Source organism: Erythrolamprus reginae, chromosome 2 (genome assembly GCF_031021105.1).
Source record: "Erythrolamprus reginae isolate rEryReg1 chromosome 2, rEryReg1.hap1, whole genome shotgun sequence".
Classification (NCBI taxonomy): domain Eukaryota; kingdom Metazoa; phylum Chordata; class Lepidosauria; order Squamata; family Dipsadidae; genus Erythrolamprus; species Erythrolamprus reginae.
This window is the reverse complement of record NC_091951.1, coordinates 354,839,378-354,862,718: the sequence shown is the minus strand read 5'-3', so window position 1 is coordinate 354,862,718 and position 23,341 is coordinate 354,839,378. Positions and strand designations below refer to the sequence as shown.

At 60.6% G+C, this 23,341-nt stretch overlaps 2 protein-coding genes across 2 annotated transcripts; both read left to right on the top strand.

The window, feature by feature from the left end:
• Window positions 1-613: 613 nt before the first annotated feature.
• LOC139159630 (transmembrane protein 8B-like) lies at window positions 614-15,513 on the top strand. Its single transcript, XM_070736929.1, has 15 exons — window positions 614-632; window positions 1,416-1,623; window positions 1,686-1,891; window positions 5,828-6,017; window positions 6,460-6,667; window positions 6,792-6,925; window positions 7,396-7,667; window positions 8,071-8,426; window positions 9,347-9,443; window positions 9,572-9,695; window positions 11,466-11,608; window positions 12,258-12,436; window positions 13,059-13,205; window positions 14,442-14,558; window positions 14,980-15,513. Exons 1-15 carry the CDS (start codon window positions 614-616, stop codon window positions 15,331-15,333), a joined length of 2,754 nt encoding a protein of 917 aa, XP_070593030.1. The 3' UTR covers window positions 15,334-15,513.
• Window positions 15,514-16,529: 1,016 nt separating this feature from the next.
• On the top strand, window positions 16,530-22,557 carry LOC139162854 (alpha-2-macroglobulin receptor-associated protein-like). Its single transcript, XM_070743711.1, has 8 exons — window positions 16,530-16,807; window positions 16,918-17,062; window positions 17,751-17,878; window positions 18,668-18,788; window positions 19,028-19,192; window positions 19,552-19,634; window positions 20,304-20,480; window positions 21,982-22,557. Exons 1-8 carry the CDS (start codon window positions 16,625-16,627, stop codon window positions 22,045-22,047), a joined length of 1,068 nt encoding a protein of 355 aa, XP_070599812.1. The 5' UTR covers window positions 16,530-16,624; the 3' UTR covers window positions 22,048-22,557.
• Window positions 22,558-23,341: the final 784 nt, after the last annotated feature.

Here is a 23,341-nt window from a genome sequence, read left to right as displayed (position 1 = left end):
ACACACGGCCAGCAACCATATAAATGCAATGCATAGAACATTCTGGAGCGCGAGACTTTCCCTGAGGACGAGGTCCAGCACAAGCCTCAAAGCTTGGGAGAATAAGATTTGGCCCCAGGGACGGAGTCAGATGGGACCCTGCGACATTGTTCTGGGGAACCTACACTTCATTCATGACAGAGTGTGTTGCTCCCCATCTGTCAAGAGCTACGGTGGCCCAGTGGCTAGAATGCAGTGTTGCTGGCTAACTCTGCTGACTGCCAGCGGTTCAATCCCACCTGCAGTTTGATCCTGACTGGTTCAAGGTTGATTTAGACTCCCACCTTTCCAAGGTCAGTAAAATGAGGACCCCGATTGCTGGGGGCAAGAGGCTGATTGTCAAGTTGCCCTAAGCAGGCGGTGGGGGGAGAACTGACGGAGCTGCTTGGTTGCCCCAGATGAAGCGACTTTCCACAAACGCCTCTGCAGAGATTGTGTCCTCGGTTACCGGAGTCAGCAGGAGGAGGAGGAGGAGGAGGAGGAGGAGGAGGAGGAGGGTTTCACAGCCCGCCAACATGATTAATGGAGAATGTGATGTGTGACACGCCCAGGGAGAAGGGGGGGAGACAGGGCCATGGGGGCCCATAAACCACGTGAGGCCAGTTCTGACTCCATCGGAGTATGGCCATGATGTAGCTCCTAATAAATGAGTGTATTTCTTTTGAAGCTCGGCTCGTGATTGCTTCCCTTCATTTTGTGTGTGTTGTGTGTTTGCACGGGGATCCAAGTGCTCTTTGCTGCAGCCACAGGCGGGGGTGGTGGTTGAGGGCGGCCCCCCGAATAGCAATGGGAGAAGAATCCCCCCTTCTCCATGGGGGTGTTAATGCAGCGATAGAGAGGAAGGTTGGGGAGAGGGGGAGCCCCACAACACCCCCCCCATCAAGCTTCCCTCCTCGGACTGGGAAGCCCGGGTGATAAAACAGGGCAGCTTCCTGTTTCTCTGCTGTCCATCAAGGCAGTTGATTGACCGAATCATGGGCTGGCATTATGTCACCATTTGTGCTAAAACATCAAGCGGGTTGCAGTCACCGTGGTGCAGGAAGAAGGCAGCGGACATAATAATAATAATAATAATAATAATAATAATAATAATAATAATAATAATAACAACAACAGCAACAACAACAACAACAAGAAAACAACAAGAAAACAACAACAACAACAACAACAATAATAATAATAATAATAATTTATTAGATTAGTATGCCGCCTCTCTCCGAAGGTCCTCCACACGGTCGGCAGTGGGGCTGAAGGCGAAAGGAAAGCCCAATTGAGGTGGACTCCCCGCTTCTGGAGACGGTGCTTGAGGCCGCATAAGGGACCGACGGCCATTCCCCGCCTCTGCTGCGCCCCCGCGGTGCCCGCTTCCCCGCCAGGACCCTTCGGAGGCCGGAAGGCGGCCTCCAAGCTCCGGCGCCGGCCCGCTCCTTATTCCGGGCGCCCACGGCTCTGCACTGGTCCAATCGCGGCTTTCCGGGCCCGCATCTCGCGCCCCCGCCGCCTCGTCCACGCCGGGCAAGCGCGCAACCTATCGGCGCGGCGGCCCCCGGGCCGTGGCATGGGCGGAGCCTTCCTGCTCCGCGGGTGGGCGGGCGGGTGAGCGGCGGTTGTGGCGGCCAATGGGCACCGTCGGCCTCCCCGGGCAGCCCCTCGCGCCGGGCCAATGGGGAAGGTGCGGCGCACCGGCGGCAGCCGGCCTCGACGACGTCATGGCTGCGGCCACTTCTGCGGGAGCCCCGGCGCTGCGGCCCGTCCCGGCGCGGACGTCTCGGCATGGGCGGCGCGGCGCTCGGACGGCTCCAGCTGCTCCTGCTCCAGCTGTTGGCCGGACTCAGCCTCCGCCCGCCGGCGGGTGAGTGAGTGAGCGCGCGGGGGGGGGGGGGGCGCTGTCCTGGGTGCTGAAGGAGCCGCCCGGAGGGGCCCCGCAAAGCCCACCGGCCAGGCGCTCGGAGCTCTCCCTCGCCGAGGTGCTGAAGGGAGCCTGGCGGAGAGAGCTGCTGGCCTCAGCGGCATTTTCCGCCCAGCTTCGCGGGAGACCCGGCGCCTTTCTGGACCGGGCTTGGCCATCTGGCCTCCCAGCGGCCCTTCCAGGCAGCCCTCGGGCGGTCCGGCCAAAGACCCTGCGGGAATCAGCGGGGTGGTGGTGGAGAGTGGAGAGTGGGACCCGCTCCTCCGAGTCCCCAGAGCCCTGGAAGACCAGGAGGCCCCGGGGCTTCCCCCCACCCGCTGGGCCTGCATCCAGTCCCTGGTGGAATGTCCCCAGGCAGCCTGCTGCCTTGCTTGGCTCCAGCTGCCGAAGCCCAGAGTGTGCTTTGGTCCTGTCCTCCAGAGGAGAGTGCGGGGCGGAGGGGCCCTTTCCCTGGGCTGGCCTGCCTGCTACAGGGCCGCCTCTCTGGTGGCACCACTGCCTGGTAGTTGGGGGCTTTCCGCAGGGAGCTCATTTTGTGCTCCCCAGCAGAGGCTGTTTCACTTGTATTTCTCCAACTGCGGGTCTCCGGCTTCTTTCCTGGAAGAGACACGAGGGACGAAGCTCCCCCAACCTGTGTTCCATCGGTTGATCGTTCTCCCGGTCAGGAAGTTCCTCCTTATTTCCTGGTCGAATCTCTCCTTGGTCAGTTTTGGTCAGTCATAACAACCACAGATCTTTTAAGTTCTGGCTTAAGAACACTGGTGTGTGCAGTTACAGAGCAAGCTCTAAGTTCCTAGAACAGACTGGATGGAATAGGGTAGAAGTTGTCGTCCAGTCTCCTTTGTTTGTAGAGAAGGAGGATAGCTGCCAGAGACGGATGGGTCAGGTGAGGAGGAGTTATCGGCTGAGGAAGCTCCTGGTACAAGTGAAAGTGCTCCAGTAGTGGACATTAAGAGTGAGGAGAAGGAAGAACCAATACCAAGTACTAGCGATGTTGTTGTTCCAGGGAGAGGCCCTAGGGTTGGGAAAGAGCCGGATAGCTACAAGGCTAATGTAGCTTGTGGAACCTTCGCATTATGGAGAACTTATTCCCATGTAAGGGAGTGTGTTAAAGATGGCCCAATCAAATTAGAGTACTGCGAAAGTACTGAAAACCTCGGTGACAATTTCACCAACGCGCAAGGTGCTAAACTACATACTGATAGTTGCACCAGGTATAACCTGAAGCAGTAAATGCAACTGTGTTCAACAATTGTCAACCCCAAGGGGAGAGATTGTTAGTACATGGTATACACCGATGTTTGGCGTTGCCATGTACGTTAAACTACCAATTGTAGTTTGTGTTTTTACAGTTACAATATCTCTTTAAGGACTATGGCTGGTTAGCCAGAAGAGGGCGCCATCACTCTCTCCTGTTGAGGGCGCTGGAGAGCTCATTCACCTTTTTGCCTTTACCTTAAGAGGAGAGAGTATTTTTCTGCTTCGTGCTGCTATGTGCGGTTTGTTGATTATTTCTGCTTTGTGCTTGTAGATACGTGTACTGTATATGTAAATAATACTTGTTTAGCAGACTAAGTCTGTGCCGTTACTGGCTGTATCGCACATCCACACACTCTGCTCCGTGTATGTCGAAGGTCTCGCAGCCTAGCTGCACCGAGACATGCCAACGGTTTCCATCCATTGCTCCTTGTCCTTCCTTCAGGTGCTTTATAAAACAGCTTGACCCCCGTCCTCCTCTCTCTGGCAGCCCCCTCAAATATCGGAAGGCTGCTCTCCTGTCCCCACTGGTCCAGTCCGTGCAGCCGCCCTTCGTATGTTTTCGCCTCCGTCCCCCTGATCACCCTGGTTGCTCTCGACTGCACTTTTTCTAGAGTCTCAACATATTTTTATAGCGTGGTGACCAAAAGTGGACGTGGGAATCCAGGTGTGGTCTTACTGCCTCACTTGACCTTGATTGTGTCCTTAATGCAATTTGGGATGGCATTGGCCCTTTTTGGCTGCCGCTGCCCACTGCTGGCTCAGGCTTAGCTGGTTGTCTACTTGATGGGATAGTCTAGGGTTGAGCAGCTGGACCAGCTGGAGTCCTGGGAGGAGGCCAATAAGCTGAACATGTTTGGCCTTGAGAAAAGATAAATGGGGGAGTGAGGCAGAATGGCCATGGCAATATTAGCTGGTTACATTTATTACAACCACCCACCCCAACAGACTCTGACTGGCTTGCAACAACAACAACAATAATATTTATTAGATTTGTATGCCACCCTTCTCTGAAGACTCGGGGCGGCTCACAACAACAATAAAACAATACAAACAAATCTAATAATTAAAACTGTAGCTAAAACCCATTTTCTTAAAAACAATCGATATTACAGAATCATACCCACTCATAACTTTAATGGTCAGACAAGGGGATACATTAGTTGCCCCATGCCTGGCGACATAGATAGGTCTTCAGGCTCTTGTGAAAGGCAAAGAGGGTGGGGGCAGTTCAAATCTCTGGGGGCAGTTGATTCCAGAGGGCCAGAGCTGCCATGGAGAAGGCTCTGCTCCTAGGCCCTGCCAGATGACATTGTTTGGTCGACGGGACCTGGGAAAGGCCAAATCTGTGGTCCGATGCCATGTAGGGCTTTATAGGTCATCAGGCCAGTAAGTTAACCTAGAAGCCGCTCCCTACCCCAAGAGCAAAACCACTCCTTCAAACATGGCTTCAAAGCCCCCACCAGCCCCACAGACAAGCTCACCCCAGAGAACCACGCAGAAGGCGGGCCTGGCTGCTCTCGGGCTCCAGAAAGCAACAAACCCGATTACAGCGCTCAGACCGAATCCCAGGACCACAAGGGACGAGAGGGTTAGAGGTCAGAATCCTTCCACAAAAGGGAAGAACTACTGGGCCCCTTTGGGGGGGGGCGTGAGAAACCGCAGGTGGTGCAGGGCTCCTGTGCAGGCACCTCCGTCCGGCTCTGGGAAGGGGGCTCCTAGGGGGCTCCCAGTGTGGAGGGGGGGAGATTTGGGGCAACAGGCTGGGCTTCCCAGTGGGGGGATCTCACGGAGGCAAAGATAGCCCCCCCCCTCGCACATGCCTTTGCCCGATGACGCACTCCGCCCAGATTTCTTCCAGGTTGCCATGCGCTCCCACGCACCCCAGCCCCCCAACAGGCTGCTTGCGCCCTGGGTCCTCTCTCTGGGTCCCATGCAGAGGGAGAGAAGGGCCCACTCGGCCAGAGACGGGCTGCGGCCGCTTCGCACCAGTCCTCCCGAGCGGGATAGGAAGGAAACACTCTGGTGCGCCTGTAGCTCCAGCCTGGCTTCCTCCTCTTCACTGCCCGGCTGCTCTGCGGGTCTTCAGAGACGGCCTTTGGGTTAAGCGTCCTCCATTGGGAGCCTTGGCTCTAGACGGAGTTTCTCCCCCCCCCCCCCCCCCCGTTGTGGTGTTTCCATTCCTGGGCCTTGACTTTCTCAAAGGTTGTTAGAGGGCTGGTGTAAGCTTTTGGGAGTTTGCGTCCAACATGGCTGGACAGCCATTTACAGAAGGGCTGCTGGGCGTCCTCACAAAGGCCGTTTCCAGGGTCCGTTCTCTGCAAGTGCGGGGTGGAAGGGCAGCGGGACCTTCTCTGGAAGGCAGGCCCAGTCGATCCTTCTGGGGAGGGCCTAGGTGGGCTTGCTGGTGAGGGGAGGTCTTAGGCCAGCTGAGTCTTCCCCCCAGAGAACTTTCTGCAGGTTCTCCTTGGAAGCACTGCCAGACCGTTTTGCGGGGGGGGGGGAAGCGCCTGGCCGCCTCCTCAGTCTCTCTTGGGGGAGGGGGCGCCTGGCTCCCCCTCCAGGCACAGGCTTGTGCCCAGCACCCTCCGACCGCCGTCCGCGCTGCCTCTCTCTCCGCAGCTGGGCTGCTGGTGACCGACTACTTCACCCGGACCCCCCGCAAGCTGAACGCCTTCCGCTCCTTCACCAGCCTGGAGCTCTTCCACTTCCGCATCCCGGAGGACACGGCGGTGGCCGTCTGGAACCTGGTCACCTTCAAAGAGCAGGGCGGCTCCCTCGGGGACCGGTGCCCGGACCGCAGCGTCACCGTGTGAGTGGAGGCCAGGGGGGCATGCCGGCTGCTGGGGACATCCAGGCTTGCTCAACCTTTAACCAGTCCCCATGCCCCCGAGCGAATGGCCGGCCCTGGCGGAATTGGTGGGAGGCCCAAAACTTTGGAAACTGGGGAGGGAGTGGGGCAGGGAAGGGCTACCAAACTTTTTACTACCCCACAGCCTGCATTTTCTTTCAACATCTTTCAGTGCAAGTTGGGGGCTCTGGGGTGGAGCTCCGTTTTCGCTACCCCACTGCAACCCCCTCCCCGGGCAGCAGGATAGAGGAAGCTTTCCAGGCCCAAAGCAGAGGGGGGGCTGGATGCCCATCCTGGCAGAGCACTCCCCAGCCCCCCTCCTCCTCCTCTTGCAGCCCCCTCCCGCCCGCCCCCCTCCCCCGCCCCTCCTGCCTCCAACTCTTCCCTCTGTCTCTCTGGGCAGGTACTTCCGCTCAGGAGCGCCCCCCGTCATTAACCCGCTGGGCATGCACTTCCCCAGGGACACGGCTGTGCCCGGCTCCTTTGCCCTCACGCTCACCTGGACGCTGCCCAACCGGACCACGGGGGTCTTCAACATCACCAGCCCCCTGCCCGGGGACTGGTTCCTGGCTGCCCACCTGCCCAAAGAGCAGGGCAAGATCTCTGTCAAGGTGAGTGACGGCTGCGGGAGGGCAGGCTGTTCCCTGGAAGGGGGGCGGCCCCGGGGTCTCTGGTGCGGGTGGGGGGCAGTTGGACTGGGCTGGGGTCTCCTGACAGGGCCCCCTCCCCCCACAGGGACTCGCAGAGGACTGCCAGTATCTCTTCCAGCCGCAGCTCATCGTCCAGCGCCTGGTGGGCATTGGGCTGCTGCACCCGGGCTACGAGACGGAGCACGTCCTCTCCCCACACAATCGGTCCCTGCTCTACAAGTGAGTGCCACGGCCATTCTGAGGGGGGCACCAGGGAACCATGAGGCAAGGGGTTCCCAAGGCAGCGTAAAATCCCAGGAGGGGGCCAGCAAAGAGGGAGTCAAGGGAAAAGACCCCTTTCCTGCAGGGAACGGGTGGCGGGAGCTGCTCCTTGTCACCCCACGTGGTGCTTGGGGAATGCAGGAGGCCCCCACTGATCTAGCCGGGGTCCCCAGGGACGACCCCGCAGGCCCAGCCAGGGCACCAGCTTCACACTCGGCTCCCAGTTCAAAAATGACCACCTGGAAGGAGAAACTACTTTCCTGGCAGCCAGAGGCATGCTGGGAAAGCCATGACATCATTGGAGGGGGGGCAGGGGGCCTCGGATTGAATGAAGGTGGAAGAGGGAGCCCCCCCTTTCCCCCAGTGCCTGCTGAAAGCTTGGCCTGCCCGTCCTGGGCCGCCCTGACGCGAGACCCCTTGGCCCGCAGGGTCTTCGTCCCCAGCTACACCTCCAGGGTGCTCGTGCAGTTGCGGAGCTGCCACAGGGGCAACCAGAGTGCGCCAGGCTGCCCACTGGGGCTGAGGGTGCGTGGCAAGGCCCCCCCTCTGCACAACTCCACCGCCGTGGACTGCCGAGAGCAGCTGCCCTGCCGCCTGGTGCTGGAGCGGCCCTTCTGGCAAAACTGGTACTTCATCCTGGTGGAGAGGCTTCTGCCGCTGCCCGACCGGATCAGCTTCCAGCTGGGGGTGCAGCTGAAGGGTGAGCTGGGCCCACGGGGGACGGGGCTGCCGGGGTGGGACGCACCGGGCTCACCTGGGCCTCCGGGAACACCACCTGTGGACGTGACACACTTCGCGGAACGGAGCAGGCCCACCGGGTGGGACGCGTTTCCCAAACGGGTCATGGACCCATCCAGACCCCTGACCCCTCCCCAGTAGCAGGCTGAGTGTCTGGCTTGAGGTGGGGGTGCCTGATGAGGGGAAGGGGAGGGGGACCCCAGGGGCCTCGGTTGCCTCCCTTCTCTGCCCCTTTTCTGAAAAGGTCCCTGACTGGATCCAGGAATCCCAAAAGGGGGAGAGCGGAGGAGGCTGCCCTATTGTAGGGGAGGGGAGGGGCCGCTGGGTGGACCAGGATCCAAATGCCGGCCCCTCTGTCTTTGCAGACTGCTCCCGGACCGGCCTGGGGGAAGCTCAGCTCCCGGCCTCCCACTTGAACATGCCTCACTCCTTCGGCTCCCCGGGAGGGCTGGCCTTGGCTGACCTCCTGTCCCCCTCCCTCCCCAACAGCCCCCAGCCCCCAGCCCTGCCCACGCCCCCCAGGCCTCCCAGAGGGGGGGACCACTGCTGGCCCACGCGGCCCACTCTGCGCAACGAGCTGGACACCTTCTCCGTGCACTTCTACATCTTCTTCGGGCCCAACGTCTCGGTGCCCCCCGACCGTCCAGCCGTCTTTGCCATCAACCTCCTGCCGGTGCTGGACAGTGGCGGGATCCTCAACCTGGAGCTGAAGCTGAATGTGGTGCGTCCACTTGGCAAGTCTCTCGAGGGGGGTGGGGGGTTGTCAAGGAGTGTGCAGAGTGATCCCCGAGTTGTCTTCACACACGCAGAGGAAACGGGGCGTTGTAGCAGACTTCCAGCTGACGGCCCCGAGATCCGAGCAACGGTTCAGCCAACCAGATGCATCAAGCGTATAAAATATTATTTACTTTGGCAAATATCTCGGTCAAGAACAGTCCTAGTCATACACAGTTAAGTCAGTCAATACATACACAACACTATAAGTCTTCCTTGTTCAACTTACAAGTACATAAACCAGCATTTAACACGCAGTTCCTACTACAGCAGTCACAGAGAACATAACGGAAATAGCAGAGAGAGAACGACACTTCTGGCTCCCTCTTGTGGCAGTCTGCAACACTAGCTCTTAAAGCAACAGTGTTCCAATACATTTAAGCATACATTGTTAGTTTGTTTATACACTGCTCAAAAAAAAGGGAACCCTTAAACAACATAATATAACTCCAAGTCAATCAAACCTCTGTGAAATCAAACTGTCCACTTAGGAAGCAACACTGATTGACCATCCATTTCACCTGCTGTTGTGCACATTCAACTTTGTACAGAACAAAGGATTCAATGAGAATGTTTCATTCATTCAGATCTTCTAGGGTGCCTTGTTTGAGGGTCCCCTTTATTATTTTTGAGCAGTGCATGTTGCCAAAGCCAACCAGTTATGTAGGTAGGACTAACAGGGCTCAGCAGCCACCAGGGGCCGTGGGCTGCAGGAGGGGCTGGGCGGCCAGAGAGTGGGAGGCTGGAGTGGAGAGAGGGAGCCCCGAGACAGCCCGGGGGCAGAACTGATGGTGGGGACGAGAAGGAGACCTCACGGAAAGGTCTGATGAGGAAGATGATGGTGCCGCCCTGTCTCTCTTCCTTTAGTCCTCTCTGCGCGGGGAGAATGCCACCATCTTTGCCTGCCTGAACCACGAGGTGCCTTTGGCCTCCGAAAGGGACTCACCAGTGACCTGCCAGACAGGTAAAGGCAGACCCCCCACACACACCATCTGCAATGAGAACAGCAGGGACTGTCCTTTGAGGGGGGGGCAGCCCTCGCAGGGCAAGCAGTCAGGCCAGCTGCCCTCAGCCGCGGCTTCTCCTTGGCAGAGCTGCTTGCTGGGTTCCTGCTGTCCATCAATGCCGCCTCCCCCTTCACCCGACTGCGGGTCCCCTACCCCCAAACGGGGACCTGGTACTTGAGCCTGCGCTCGCTCTGCACCACCGGCCAAAGGTAGGAAAGCCCGGCTGGGCACCACGAAAGAATCGCATTTAAGTGTTGTATGCCCTTTCATTGCTGTACGCCCGCCAGAGTCCGTCAAGAGAGGGGGGGGGCTTACAAATCAAATGGATTAAAACAGCAGTAGAGGGGCTCAGCTGCATGGGGCTCAGCTGCCCCTGTGCCTGCTGGTTGGGGGGGGTCCCAGTCTGTGGCCGGAGCTGGTGGGGGAGGACCCTCCCTGCCTGGGGAAACCTTCCCTTTGGAGAGCCCTGGTTTCTCTCCTCCACTGGCTGGGGGGGGGGCTCCCTCAGCGGTCAACTTTTCCCTTTGCCCCCCACATGAGGCCCCCTTTGAGACAAAGGTGACCCTCCTCTCAAAATGCCCAGCTAAATGTTGGGAGAGGGTGGGGCCGGCCTTGAAGGGGGGACGGAGTCCACAGGGGAGGAGCCTTTCCCAGAATGCCCCACTCTGATGTCGGTGGTGGGGCAGTCAGGGTGGGAGGCGCCCCAGCTCCTGTGGGGCTCTCCATGGGGCTGCCAGGGAGGGTTCAGCTGTGGTGCCCACAGAAGCGGCCGGGAGCTCTCCCACGCGAGGGGCCCAGTGGGCCAAGACCCTGAGTGGGTCAAAACAGCATCCCAACCGGGGTGGATTCTGGCTTTTCAGACCGGATCGCCTGAACAAGTAGCGATCCACTGGTGACGTCATGGATCCGGTTCGTTTGGTGCCGATCGGTGGGCGCCACCATCTTTTTGGGGGGGATTTTTCCAGAATGTTTTATGGTTTTGAAGTGTTTTCCTCCTCTGCTGCTGCTGCTTGAAAAAGCCCCCCCCGCCCCCCCCACTCCGGGGTTTATACTTCCCTTCCCCCCTCTGCCCCTAGCACAGCTGGTCAGCTCCCTCCGCTGTGTCTCGGGATGTTTATGCGCGGAAGCAGAATTGTATGAGGGGACGCACGCGAAACACGGCGATGCAAACCGGTGGTGGAGGTCATTGGAACTCCCCACCCCTGACCCCAACCAGAAAGGTAGACTGACGTCTTTTATTTACGCATCAACAAAAGAGGAGAAGAGGGAAAGTGGGGGAAGGGCAATCACTTTGTATACACTTTAAACGTATTCAATTGGGATTGTTTTTCAGTTGGTCAGCACCATTTCCATCCTCACACATAATCTGGAGAGCATGCGCAGAAACTATGCGCGTACGTTGTCCCACCATAGTCTTAGTCCCGCTTGTTAACAACCGACTGGCCGTTCAAGAGGGGCAGTTTTCTGAGTTACTGAAGTTCCATTTTGCTACACAATTCTCCCAGCTCTGAAGTAAGAAGAAATTGTTGGTGTGGAATCCAGAGCTGGGAGAATTGTGGAGCAAAATGGAACTTCAGTAACTCAGAAAACTGCCCCTCTTGAACGGCCAGTCGCAAGAAAGGGGCCTCGGTTTTGTAACAAGGAGCCGCCTTGGTTGTTTCCAGTTTGAAGTAAGAAGAAATTGTTGGTGTGGAATCCAAACTGGAAACAACAAAGGCGAAAACCGAGGCCCCTTTCTTGCCCCCCTCAGTTCCTGGGTGGCACTCACTCCCCCCCCATCTGGAGGAAGAGGCTGCTTGTGCCCCCCCCCATGACCAGCCCCAGCCCGCCAGCCCCGGCGTGGCCTTCCGTCCTCCGTCCGTTTCCCCCTCGGAGCAGAAGGGCCCAGGGGCCTGGCCTCAAGCAGCGGGTGGGATGCTGCCAGGGCCCCCTCCCCCTGGCCCAGCCTGCCTCTCTGCCCCCCTCCCTCCCCCCTGCAGGCCTTCGTCCTGTGGCAACGTGACCGCTGAGGTCTACCTGCGCGCCTTCCTCTCGCCCTGCATCAACGACTGCGGCCCCTACGGCCAGTGCAAGCTCCTGCGCACCAACAACTACCTGTACGCGGCCTGCGAGTGCAAAGCGGGTGAGTGGGTGGGCCCAGCCCCCGCAGCCTCTCTGGGGGGAGGGGGCTCCGTTCCCAGCTTGTCCCGCCTCCTCTGTCTCCTCCTACGGGACCCTCTTCTGCCTCACACGTCCCAGCGACCGATCAGATCGCACACAGTCAGCCTCCTCCGGGTCCCATTGACCACCCAATGCTGGCTGGCAGGACCATAGGGAAGGGCCTCCTATGTGGTGGCCCCGGTCCTCTGGAACCAGCTCCCCCGCCAGAGATTCTGGCCTTCCGAAAGGCTCTGAAAACACACTTAGGCCCACAGGCCTGGGGCCATTGAGCAAGTCCTCCGGTCCAGCCCGTAGTACGAATGAGGGATGGTTGCACGCTGTTTGTAGAGGGTTTTAATTTTTCTACTTGGTTTTATTCGATGTATTGGCGTATCTTAATTTTGTGATTATTTTATTGTTGTAGGCCGCCCTGAGTCTGCTACGAAAAGGGCGGCCTATAAATTTGAAAAATAAGAACAAAATAATTAAAATAATAAGTGCCGGCCCCCACTGCCCAGTCACTTCTAGTTTTGGGGAAGGGGTATGGAGGCCCCCCCCAGATAGTCCCTGGAGTGTGGGTGGGGGGAGTGCGCCCTCTCGGGTGCCCCCCCAATGGCCGTTCTCACCCACAGGCTGGAGCGGCTGGGGCTGCACGGACAACGCGGCCGCCTTCTCCTACGGCTTCCAGCTGCTCTCCACCCTCCTCCTCTGCCTCAGCAACCTCATGTTCGTCCCTCCGGTGGCCATCGCGGTGCGGACCGGCTACCTGCTGGAGGCGGCCGTCTATGTCTTCACCATGTTCTTCTCCACGGTGAGAGCTGCCATGGATGCCCCCCCTCCCCCAGCAGAGGGACTGGAGGGACCAGAGTGAGGGGAGGGGGGCTCACCTGCTGCAGTTCGGGGTCACTCGGAGGGGGCAGCGGGCAAACGTCTCCCTCTCACTTGGTTTCCTGCCCCGGTGGCCTTGAGCCGGGCTGTCCGTCTTTCAATCAGCACCCGAGAAACAAGCCATCGTTTTGAGTTGGGTGACTCTGGCCAGCCACGCAGTCTCCTGAGTGGAAGGAGGGGGGGCTTCCACCCTGTTTCTAGTTCCCGGTGACCCCCATCAGGTGGAGGATCCCCAAAGGACCCCTGTGGCCCTCCGGCCCAAAGACAGCAGCCACAGTGGCCAGTCCAGCTGCCCAGCATGCCAGGAGAGGCACCTCTTCTTCCTCCTCTTTGCGGGTCCAGCCCTGAGTCCTGGGGAGGGGGCTCTATCTAGCCCGGCCTCCCTGCCAGGTCACTCACTCAGCCGCTCCCTTCCGCCTGCAGCCTCTCGGGCTCTCGCCTAGAAGGGGGTCCCCAGGGAGAAGGGATGGGGAGAAGCCGGGCTGCTGGAGGGTCTGGCCCGGGGGGGGGGCAAGGGATCAGCCCCCCCTTTCTGCCTCTGCCAGTTCTACCACGCATGTGACCAGCCGGGCATTGTGGTCTTCTGCATCATGGACTACGACGTGCTGCAGTTCTGCGACTTCTTGGGCTCCCTCATGTCCGTCTGGGTCACCGTCATCGCCATGGCCCGCCTGCAGCCCGTCATCAAACAGGTAGAGAGGAGGGAGGGGGGGCAGCGCTGCTCGAAGGAGCTGGAAGCAGGCGGGGGAGGGCTGGGGGTCAGGCTGGCAGTGCACCCACGAGAGACCCCGGGCAGGGGAGACGGCGGGCAGGGCCACAGAGTTGTATCGCCGTGAAATAGGGACCCGCTTGGGCAAGGGACGGGATCCCCTGGGAGGGGTCCATGAGCCCCTCTCGGCCCAGCCTCCCTCGCAGGGTCATTGTGTGGGAAGGAGGGATCGCTACGGAGGCTGAAAGACAAGAAATTCTCATGACCTCAACTTTGAGCCCCCCTTCTCCCCCCACCCCTGAGAGTAAACAAGGGCCCCAGGGCAAGCTCCCCCTCCATGCGCTGCTGTGCCAATGTGGGGAGTAGACCCCATATTGTGGGGCCCTCCTCCCCTTCCAGGAGAGCCCCAGTATCCCCCCGTCCCAGGCCCTGCAGGGCAGCCAGGCATGCCAGAAGGGCCGCCCAGGGCAGGGTGGGCAGGGTGGGCAGGGCTGCTGCGGCCAGGCACCTGTGGGCAGGCAGGCTGATCTGGGCACAGCTGAGGGCGAGGGGGGCAGGACGGGCCTGGCTCTCCTGTGACGGTGGTGCTTCTGAGCCAGCAGACTCAGCCCAGGAGGGGCCCACTCAGTCTGTCATCTGCACGTCCATCACTGTCTGGTTCGGTTCTGCAAGCCAACAAGATTGACACGGACTTCAGGGGAGAATCAGAACGGCAGAACAAAACAGTGGCTGCCAACCTGCCTTCCCCATTGAGGACCGGTAGACTGCACGAGTCAAAAAGAGGGCGGGGAAAATATTGACTGACCCCTCGCATCCTGGACACAAACTGTTTCTGCTCCGACCATCAAAACGTCGCTACAGAGCGCTGCACACCGAGACAACTAGACACAAGGACAGTTTTCCCCCGAACACCCTCACTCTGCTAAAGAAACAATTCCCTCGACCCTGTCAGACTATTCACTAAGGCTGCACTACTGTCAATCTTCTCATCGTTCCCATCCCCCATCTCCTCCCACTTGTGACTGTGGGGCTGTGACTTTGTGGCTTGTATCCTTACAATTTGTATTGACCGGTCCCTAATATGACCGGGTTGCTTACTTGTGCCCAGACTGTATATTAAGTGTTGTACCTTAGCTTTTCTTTGATGCCCACGGAGAGCATGTGCGCCAATGACGCATCCCTTGTGCGCCCAATCACACTCTTCTCTTCCCCTGCACAGGTGTTGTACCTGCTGGGGGCGATGCTCCTCTCCATGGCCCTGCAGCTGGACCGCCACGGCCTCTGGAACCTGCTGGGGCCCAGCCTCTTCGCCGTGGGCGTCATGGCCGTCGCTTGGGTAAGGACCCCTCCCCTCTCTCCCGCCCCTCCCCTGGGTCCCCAGCTGGGCTGCCTGGCCAGAGGCTCAGCGGCCCAGCCTCCCTGGGGGGCGTCCAGACGGAAAGACCTTTCGACCCCCAAAGGCCAGGCACAGTCAAAAGCCTGGCTTCGCGGGAGCAGCCCCCTCCTTGCCCTACAGAAAAGTGGGGCTGAGCCCTGGGCACCCGAGCCCCCCCTCCAAGCCAGGCTGCCTGTGCCTGCTGCCCCCAAACAGGGGAGGCCGGGTGGGCAAGGAGGGTTTGATTCCCAGCGGGGGTTGTGGCCGGGCCTTGTGTGGCCGGGAGAACCAAGGGGACGGAGGGTGGGGGAGGGGTGGCTGGAGCCACCCCTCCTGTGCCGCGCTGCCCCCTGGACTGGCCGCCACCTTCTTCCGCCCGCAGACGGTTCGCAGCATCCGCCGGCGCCACTGCTACCCGCCCACCTGGCAGCGCTGGGCCTTCTGCCTGCTGCCGGGGGCCCTGATCGCGGCCTCGGCCGTGCTGCTCTACGCCTTCGTGGAGACGGAGGAGAACTACTTCTACATCCACAGCATCTGGCACGTGCTGATCGCGGGGAGCGTGGGCTTCCTGCTGCCGCCCCAGGCCAAGGCCGAGGCCCCCGGGCTGGCGGGACCCCTGCCTCGGCGGAAGGGCTGCGGCTACCAGCTCTGCGTCAACGAGCAGGAGGAGCTCGGCCTGGTGGACCCGGGCACCACCGGCACCACCGCCTCCATCACCAGCGTCTGCACCAGCTGATGCAGGCCGGCGGCCGAGGGGACTCTGGACAGACGGGCGGCCGGGATGGGAGCCCCCTCTCCCCCCCCACAAGCCGGACCACGCTTGCTCTAGACCAGTGATTTTCAACCTTTTTTGAGCCGCGGCACATTTTTTACATTTACAAAACCCTTCGCTCTATTTCTTTCTCCCTCCCTCTTTCTCTCCCTTCTTTCCTCTTTCTTTCTCTCTCTCCATCCCTCTTTCTTTCTCTTCCTTCCTTCCTCTCTTTTTTGCTCTTTCTCTCTCCCTCCCTACATCCCTCTATGTCTTTCTCTCTCTCTACTTCCCTCCCTCTTTCTCTCTCTCTCTCTTGCTTTCTTTCTCTAGTTCTTTTTCTCTCTCTCTCGCTCTTTCTCTTGTTTTCTTTCTCTCTCTCTCTTGCTTTCTTTCTCTCTGAGCTTCGCGGCACACCTGACCATGTCTCGCTCAGGGAAGCCCCACGGCACACTGGTTGAAAAACACTGCTCTAGACTCTGTGCCAACTATGGACCGCTCCACTCCCGGCCCAGGGCCTCTGGTGCCAAGGGAGGGAGGGACTGTCTCGTGCCTACCCCGGGAAGGGGAGCCTCGGATCACGCCCTCCCCCTTGCACACACACCCCCGCGCACAATATGCACACGCTGCCCGGTCAAGACCGTTTGTGGAGGGAGGGAGAGTGGCCCCCGACCCTGCTAGCTCAAGGCCACTGGGGACACAGCAGCAGCTGCTTCCGGCTTCAGAGGTCTTGGGGCGCCCACAGGGGTCAATAGGGGAGCCCCCCCCCCGTCTGAGGACCTCCATTCCAACCCCTCCCCCACCCGGCCAGGACACCGGCGCCTCTTGGGCTGGGCTGGGGGTCAGGGGCGCTGGGCCGGAGAAAGCGCCTCCCCGAGGCTGGGAAGGAAGGCCGGGGGGGCTCGGGTGCCAGCTGACCCTCCCTTTCTAACACTCGGTTTTAATTCAATGGACGTGTACATTAAAGGTATTTTTGCTCTGCCTCCCTCCGCTTCTTGGAGCGCAACCGCCGGCCGCCACACACACAGACACACACACACACACGGCTGCGGTTGGTGGGGCGGGCGGTCCAAGTGCAATTCCCTTCGCTTCCACGTGGGGGCAGGCAAGGCAGCCTCGGCCTCCACTCCGCCCCCTCCAGGCGGCCAGAAACCTCCTGTTTCGCGGCAGCCCTTGCGGCCCGGAAGCAACGCGACCGCCGAGGCCCCGCCTTTCCGCCTCTCCTTCCGGCGACGCGAGGGAGGCGCCTGCTGGGAGGCGCAGTCGGAGGAGCACCATGGCCGCCGCGGGGTCGCTGCTGCTGCTGCTGCTGCTGGCGGTGCTGACGGGGTGCGAGGCGGGCGGCGGGCGGTACTCGCGGGAGGCCAACCGGGCCGACGCCCCCGCCCCGTCTCCCGCGCCCCCCTCGGCGGAGTTCCGCGTGGCGCGCCTCAGCCAGCTGTGGGAGAAGGCCCGGCGCGTGAGTGGCAGGCGGGGGGCGGGACTGACGGGGGGGGGGAGACGGAGGGGGGCGGGACCGACGAGACTGACGGGGGGCGGGGCTCCGTCTCTCTCCCTCCCCCGGGGCAGGCGGGGCTGTCGGCGGTGCGTCTGGCCGAGCTGCACAGCGACCTCCGGCTGCAGGAGAAGGACGAGCTGGGCTGGAAGAAGCTGAAGGCCGCCGGGCTGGACGAGGACGGGGAGCGGGAGGCCCGGCTGAGGCGCCGCCTGGAGGGTCAGTCTCCTCCCTCCCCTATGGAGTGCGGGCAGGGCGGCCTCTCTGCAGAGCCCTCCTCCCCCCCAACGCCTGGCCCCCTTGCTCATTAACTATTGCAACGATCCACGTGGGTCTAGGAGGGTCTAGTACATGGGTCCTCAAACTTGGCAACTTTAAGACTTGTGGACTTCAACTCCCAGAATTCTCCAGCCAGCTCTGCTTCAGCTATGCTGACTGGAGAATTCTGGGAGTTGAAGTCCACAAGTCTTAAAGTTGCCAAGTTTGAAGACCTCTGGTCTAGTAGAAGCCGAGCCAGGACCAGGAGTCGCCTGCCCAAGCCCCCCCCCGTTCCCTCCCATCCCCTGGGAGCCGTAGCGTGGGCTGGTCGGCATCTTCTCCCGGGCATCTCTCGGCCGGCTGAGCTGGAAGCAGCCTCTCTCTCCCCTCCCCTGACCCCCGGGCAGCCCGTCCATCCTCCAGGGCAGAGAGAGAAGCCTGGGTGGCAGCTGACAAGCGTAGCAATGAATATCTCACTGAAATATATTACGTGGTCCTGAACCAAAAGTGCATTGCTTTGGCCGAATCAGATGAAGGGCCAGTCCACTCTGGTCCGGTGGGGGGAATTTCCCAACAGAGAGAAAGCCCTGGATGGGTCCACTGCCTGCCCCCTCCCAGCTTCACAAAACCATGTCCTTGGTTCCCCCAGTGGTTGTGACTAAATACGGCTTGAGTGGGAAGAAGGACGGGCAGCAGCCGTGGGAGACCAACCACCTCCAGGATGACCCTGCGCAGGGCGGCCTTGGGGACCCCCGGCTGGAGAAGCTCTGGAACAAGGTCTGTCTGCAGGACACCCCCCCACCCACCCCTCGAGGGCCAGGCCAGGGGGGGCACAGGTCAGAGGAGGGCGGCCGACCTCCATTGATTCAGAATCCTGTTTCCCAAGTTGGGGTTTTAGGAAGTCCCACCTGAGGGGACACACACGCGGGGGGGGGGGGGTAGCAGCTGCATGGCAGGAGGAAGGCTTTTCCCCCCCCCAAAGGGGGCTCCCTCCCACCCATTTTTCACTCCCTCACCTACTTGGCCTCCTTTGCTTCAGGGGCTGCAATGATGCTCCCCCCCCTTCCCAGTTTTGTGCTCCCCAAAGCCCCATTTAGCCAAGATTGGCTGCCTCTTCCCAGTGCTGGTGGTGCCTGCCATTCCCCTGCTCTGGGTCGCCCCCTGCTGCTGGCCCGGGAGAATGCCTGCCTGCCTGCCTTCTCTAGCAGCTGCTTCCCTTAGAATTGGGGGAGGGGGCAGGGGCCGGGAGTGATGCCCAGGAGCCCAATCCCTTTCCAGAGAATAGAATTTCAAGAGGGTCAGTTATTTAATCCTCTCATCCAGGGGAATTTGCGCAGCATCCAAAGATCCAGTATAGCAACACATCTATGAGAAACATCCAGATAGATAAAGTGGTGTTAAACATTCAATATTAAACTATTATTTTAATTATGATATTAAATGGTTAATGCCAGATTCCTGCAGGAAATGAAGAGTTTTGGGAAGCGACCCTTCCACTGGGCAGGGGGGGTGGGGTGGGGGTTGTAAGCAAACGGGTGGGAGTGACCCCCCCCCTTTCCCTTCAAGGCCAAAAGCTCCGGGAAGTTCTCAGAGGAGGAGCTGGAGAAGTTGTGGAGGGAATTCCAGCACCACCAAGACAAAGTCCACGAATATGACATCCTGCTGGAGACCCTGAGCCGCACGGAAGGTGGGGGAGGGGCAGCCAGGCCCCCTGAGCTTTGATGGGCGCATGGTTGGCTCGGCCGGGACTCCTGCACTCCAGCAACTGAGGCTACTGGCAGTTCTGTCGTGAGGTGAAGCCGCCTCTAAGCCAGGAGCCCGTGCCGGGCGGGGGGGCGGGGGGCGGCGTGTCCTCTCTGCCCTGGGGGATGTTGGGCCGGGCGGCCTGGGCCTTGCGTGGGTCAGTGCCAGCTCCTCTCCTTGCAGATGTCCACAAAAACACCATCGACCGGCCGGCGGAGGAAGAGAGCGCGGCCAGGAAGGAGCTGCTGCACCGCAAACACTCGGAGCTGAAGGAGCAGCTGCACAGCATCCGGCAGGGCCTCGAGCGCCTGCGCAGGGTCAGCCACCAGGGCTACGACTCCCCCAGCGGTGGGCGCCCCCTCCCCCCTCCGGAGCTAGCCAGGCACTTGGGGAGGGGGGGAGGGGGGGGCCAAGCGGCAGGCCCAGGGGGGAGGGGGGAGGGCGAGGACTGACCGCCTCTGATGGGCCGTGAAGGGCCGGGCAGTGCCAGCCCTTCTTCCAGGCCGGTTCTGCCCAGGCCCCCCCGCGCTTTGTCTCAGACTCACAGGCAGCTCCCACTTGGGGCCAGGGGGGTGTTGGCCGATTCTCTTCCTACGTCCTGTCGCATCTCGCGGAAGTCTCTGCAGGCCCAGAGAGAGAGAGAGAGAGGATGGAGGGGCGCGATGTTGTGTCCAGCCCTGAGAATGTCCCTCTCTTTCCTCCTCCAGAGTTCGAAGAGCCCCGTGTGATTGACTTGTGGGACTTGGCTCAGTCGACGAATTTCACAGAGAAAGAGCTGGAGTCGCTTCGGGTAGGTAGATGCCTGGGCATCTGGATGACCTCTTGTCCACACCAGGCCTCTGCCCTTCGGAGGGGGCAGGTCTCTCACGGCTGGCCTTACCCCAGGGCCCCTGCCCTTTACGCTTCCCCTGGGCCCTGAGAGCCAGCCCCCTGGTCAGTGCAGGGTCCCACTGGAGGTGTCCCCAACAGGGGGATGTCCAGGCCACGCCCTTACCTGGGGAAAGCTCCGGAACGTGTAAGTTTGCACACTTGGAGTGACCACAGCTGAGTGGTGCATTTTCTCTGGCATGGCTGGCAATGGCCTTGCGACCTATATGCCCCTCCCCCGTGCTTTCTTGACCCCTCCCCTCGGAAGGACGGAAGGCTGAGTCCACCTGGAGCCCGTGGGGAGATGTGAACTGCTGGACTACAGCTAGCAGTCAGCGGAAGGAGCCTGCAGGGCTGCCCTCTGGCCACGGCGCCACTTGGCTCAGGACTGGGAAATCTTCTCTGACCAGAGTGGCTGCCTCCCCCACCCCCCCTTTGGGCAAGGGCTTCCGTGGCTGAGCTGCTTGTGCCCGAGAGGGTTTGTGGGGTTGCGTTGCTGTGTATTGTGCCTTAGAGTGGCCAGCCCTTTCTGGGAGGGGGGGGGGCTGCAGGACAAGGGCCTGCTCGGACCGAGGCCCGTTTTGTGTCCCAGGAGGAGCTGAAACACTTTGAAGGCCAAGTGGGGAAGCACCACCACTACCAGAGGCAGCTGGAGATCTCCCACCAGAAACTGAGGCACGTGGAGGGGACAGGGGACCCCGAGCGCCTCTCCCAGAACAAGGAGAAGTACGCCACCCTGGAGGAGAAGACTAAGGAGCTGGGCTACAAGGTGGGGCGCAGGGAGACACCACCCCCTTCTCTCCCCCTTCCCTCCCCCCGCCCCTCTCACCAGCACTGCCTCCCAAGCCACAAAAGTGCCGGTCGGGCGGGGAGGGGGCCCTGGGAAGCTCGGACCCTCACCTGGAAGTGAAACCATGGCCGCAGAACGGGTGCAGCCCCTGGGAGCTGGCTGAGGGCCCCCCCGGCACTTACTGAGAGGGCTGGGTCAGACCCAGAGGCCCCTCCCGGCCCATCTGTCCTCAGAACACCTTCGGGGCCCTAAGCTCACCCACCTCACCTGAGCCCAGCAGCCACTGGTCCCAGAGCTGAGCGAGACCCTTTTGGACCTGGGCAGAGGAGGAGGAGGAGGAACCAGTCCAATGGGGTCCTTTGGAGGAGGCAAATGGGGTGGGGGTGGGGGGATCGGGGAGGGGTCTTGGCAAAAGCCCCCTCCCCCCGCTTGCTTTCCCCTCGGATGATGGCTGGCCTCCCACCACCAGTGCCCTTCATCTCCCTGACCCTCGTCTGCTGGGGGGGGGGGCTGCCTGGATGGAGCAGGAAGGGGGGAGGGTTGCATGGAGCCCTCTCACTTTCTGGAAAGGCGGCTGGTCCGGCACTGGTGGGGGTGTGAGGGGGGAGGGGAGAGAGCCTCCTCGGCCCTTCCGCATGGCAGCCAGGCTCCTCACCCACCCGTTGGGCCCCGGGGCCTGGGGTTCCTGAGGTCAAAGGGCCCCAGTTGGGAAACAAGGGAAGAAGTGTTTTCATTTAGGGAGTGGAAACCGAGTGGGGGCTTTAAGGAAAAATCTCTTTTTTCCTTCATTTATAAATGTATATCCTGTGGCTTTAGAACCCAGGAGCAGAAATGTTGCCTATACAGTGGCCCCTCTACGTGTGGACTTGATTCGTCCCGTGACCAGGTCCTTAAGTAGGAGCCATTTTCCCCATAGGAATCAGTGCAAAAGCAAAGGATGCCTGCAAACCCCTTAGGAAGAAATAAAAGCTCCGAATTTGGGTGGGGGGAGGAGGAGGAAGAGGAGGAGGGCTGCAGTGGCTGCCCAGAGCAAAGGGAGCGTTTCCTTTCTCTGGTTACCAGAGGTCTCTTCCCTCTCCAAGTGCCCAGGGAAAGGGAAACGCTCCCTCCGCTCTGGGCTGCCAAATCCCCCTTAAGCGCCACCCAAAGGCTCCGCTGGCCGCCCAGAAAAGCCCCAGATGGCCGGGATTCAAGGGGGAAGGGCAGGGAACTGGCCAGGCCTTCGTGCCGCTCTCAAAGTTCCGGGGAAATCTTTCTGGACCCGGGTTCTTAAGTAGAAAATGGTTCTTGAGAAGAGGCAAAAAGATCTTGACCCCCCGGTGGTCCTTAGCTAGAAAGGTTCTTAGGTGGAGGCACCACTGTATATAGATGTTTCTTACGAAATGGAAACGGCAGAAGGCTTTAAGAATTGGGAGGCGTGAGCTGAATACGTTTAGTTGAATTGTGACTGAAATGACCGAAACGTGTCCTCTCCCTCCAGGTCAAGAAGCACCTGCAGGATTTGTCCAGCAGAATCTCCAGGGGCCTCCAGCACAACGAGCTCTGAAGGGGGGGGGGGGCTTTGCCTGAAGTGTCCATCCTGCCTGGCCCTCCTGTCCAGAGCACAGCAGCCCCGGCCGGCCTTCAGGGCTCCCTCCGAGTCCGTGGGGCCGAAGCTCCCCAGTGGGGAACCCCAAGGACCGCCTGGGAGGGGCCCTTGCGGCAGGCCTGCTCTTCCGGTTCCAGGCTTCTCCCCCTCTGAAGGCTCGGAAGCCCCCGCCGTGCGCCCCCCTGCCTCGGCCGGAAGCCTCAGCCCTCCCCCTTCCGTGGGGCCTCCGGGGCTTTCTGGCCTTTGTGGCCTCGAGGCTGAAAGGGGAAGCGGGCTCAGGCTCAGGCTGCGGCTGCTGAGCAGAAGGGGGCGGGGGCAGCCCCCCAGCAAAGGGAGGCAGCCGGCCACCTGCGTGGCTCAATTGGGGGGTGGGGCTGCAGGCAGGGGGGAGGCTTCTAAGGATTCGAGTGCCATCACCACGATTTCGGACATTTGTGATTGTTGCATAAATGCTCTTGCCCCACCCGGCCCTGGTCTCCGTCTGATTTCTGATATTTGGGGGGGGGGGGGGGGGGGGGGGGGAGGTTGGGCAGGTTGGGTCCGTGAGGGAGGGGGGGTCTTATTCTCCAGGAATTCCTTCCAGCAGACCCTCCTAAAAGGTCATCTAGACGTCCATGGTCGGCAGGCGGGGTTGCCGGGAGGAGCAGTGGACCCTTAAGGGGGAGGGGGAGGGGTGGTCCAAGGCCATTTCTGGGCTCAAGCCCCGGAGACAACAGGCAGCCCGGCTCTTCCGACCAGAGCGCAGCCCCGGAGGGTCGGGTGCAGCCCCTTCCTCTCGGCTAGAGGAGGTCAGGAGGAGGCCGCAGGGCTGGCCTGAGCAGAATCCCCCCCTTGAAGACCCCTTGGGCCGGGCCGCAGCTGGGGAGCTTCAGGCTGGACCCACATCCTGCCAGACCCCCTGTTTTTAAACCGCCTCCTGGATGACTTCAAAGTTGCTTTTTATTTCTATCAACATTTTATCTCTCGGTCAGAAACAAAGCCCTTGCCCCACTTTCTCTAGAAGGCCTGGGGTTTGGGGGGGGGATTTCCAGGAGGGAGCAGAGGCAGCCACAGAGGATTCTTCCCAGGGGTCCAAGGCCATCCTAGGCCCAGCCACCTGGGTGGAAGCGGAAGGAGCTCTGGCACAACCTGAGTGGACCACGTGACAAAACGTTTGTGGGTGGGGGGGACGGGGGGGTGCCAGGAAGGCTCCGGAAATAAATGGGAACTTTGACTCAGACTCTGATTTAACTTGGATGCTGCCTGGAACGGT

Excerpts from the sequence above, each read along its gene's own strand:
- LOC139159630 (XM_070736929.1), top strand. Across the intron at positions 1,892-5,827 it reads CAGCCTCCGCCCGCCGGCGG|CTGGGCTGCTGGTGACCGAC; the intron begins GTGAGTGAGTGA and ends CTCTCTCCGCAG. Across the intron at positions 12,437-13,058 it reads TCACCATGTTCTTCTCCACG|TTCTACCACGCATGTGACCA; the intron begins GTGAGAGCTGCC and ends TGCCTCTGCCAG.
- LOC139162854 (XM_070743711.1), top strand. The coding sequence starts at position 16,625 with ATGGCCGCCGCGGGGTCGCTGCTGCTGCTGCTGCTGCTGGCGGTGCTG. Across the intron at positions 17,879-18,667 it reads TGGAGAAGCTCTGGAACAAG|GCCAAAAGCTCCGGGAAGTT; the intron begins GTCTGTCTGCAG and ends TTTCCCTTCAAG. Across the intron at positions 20,481-21,981 it reads CTAAGGAGCTGGGCTACAAG|GTCAAGAAGCACCTGCAGGA; the intron begins GTGGGGCGCAGG and ends CTCTCCCTCCAG.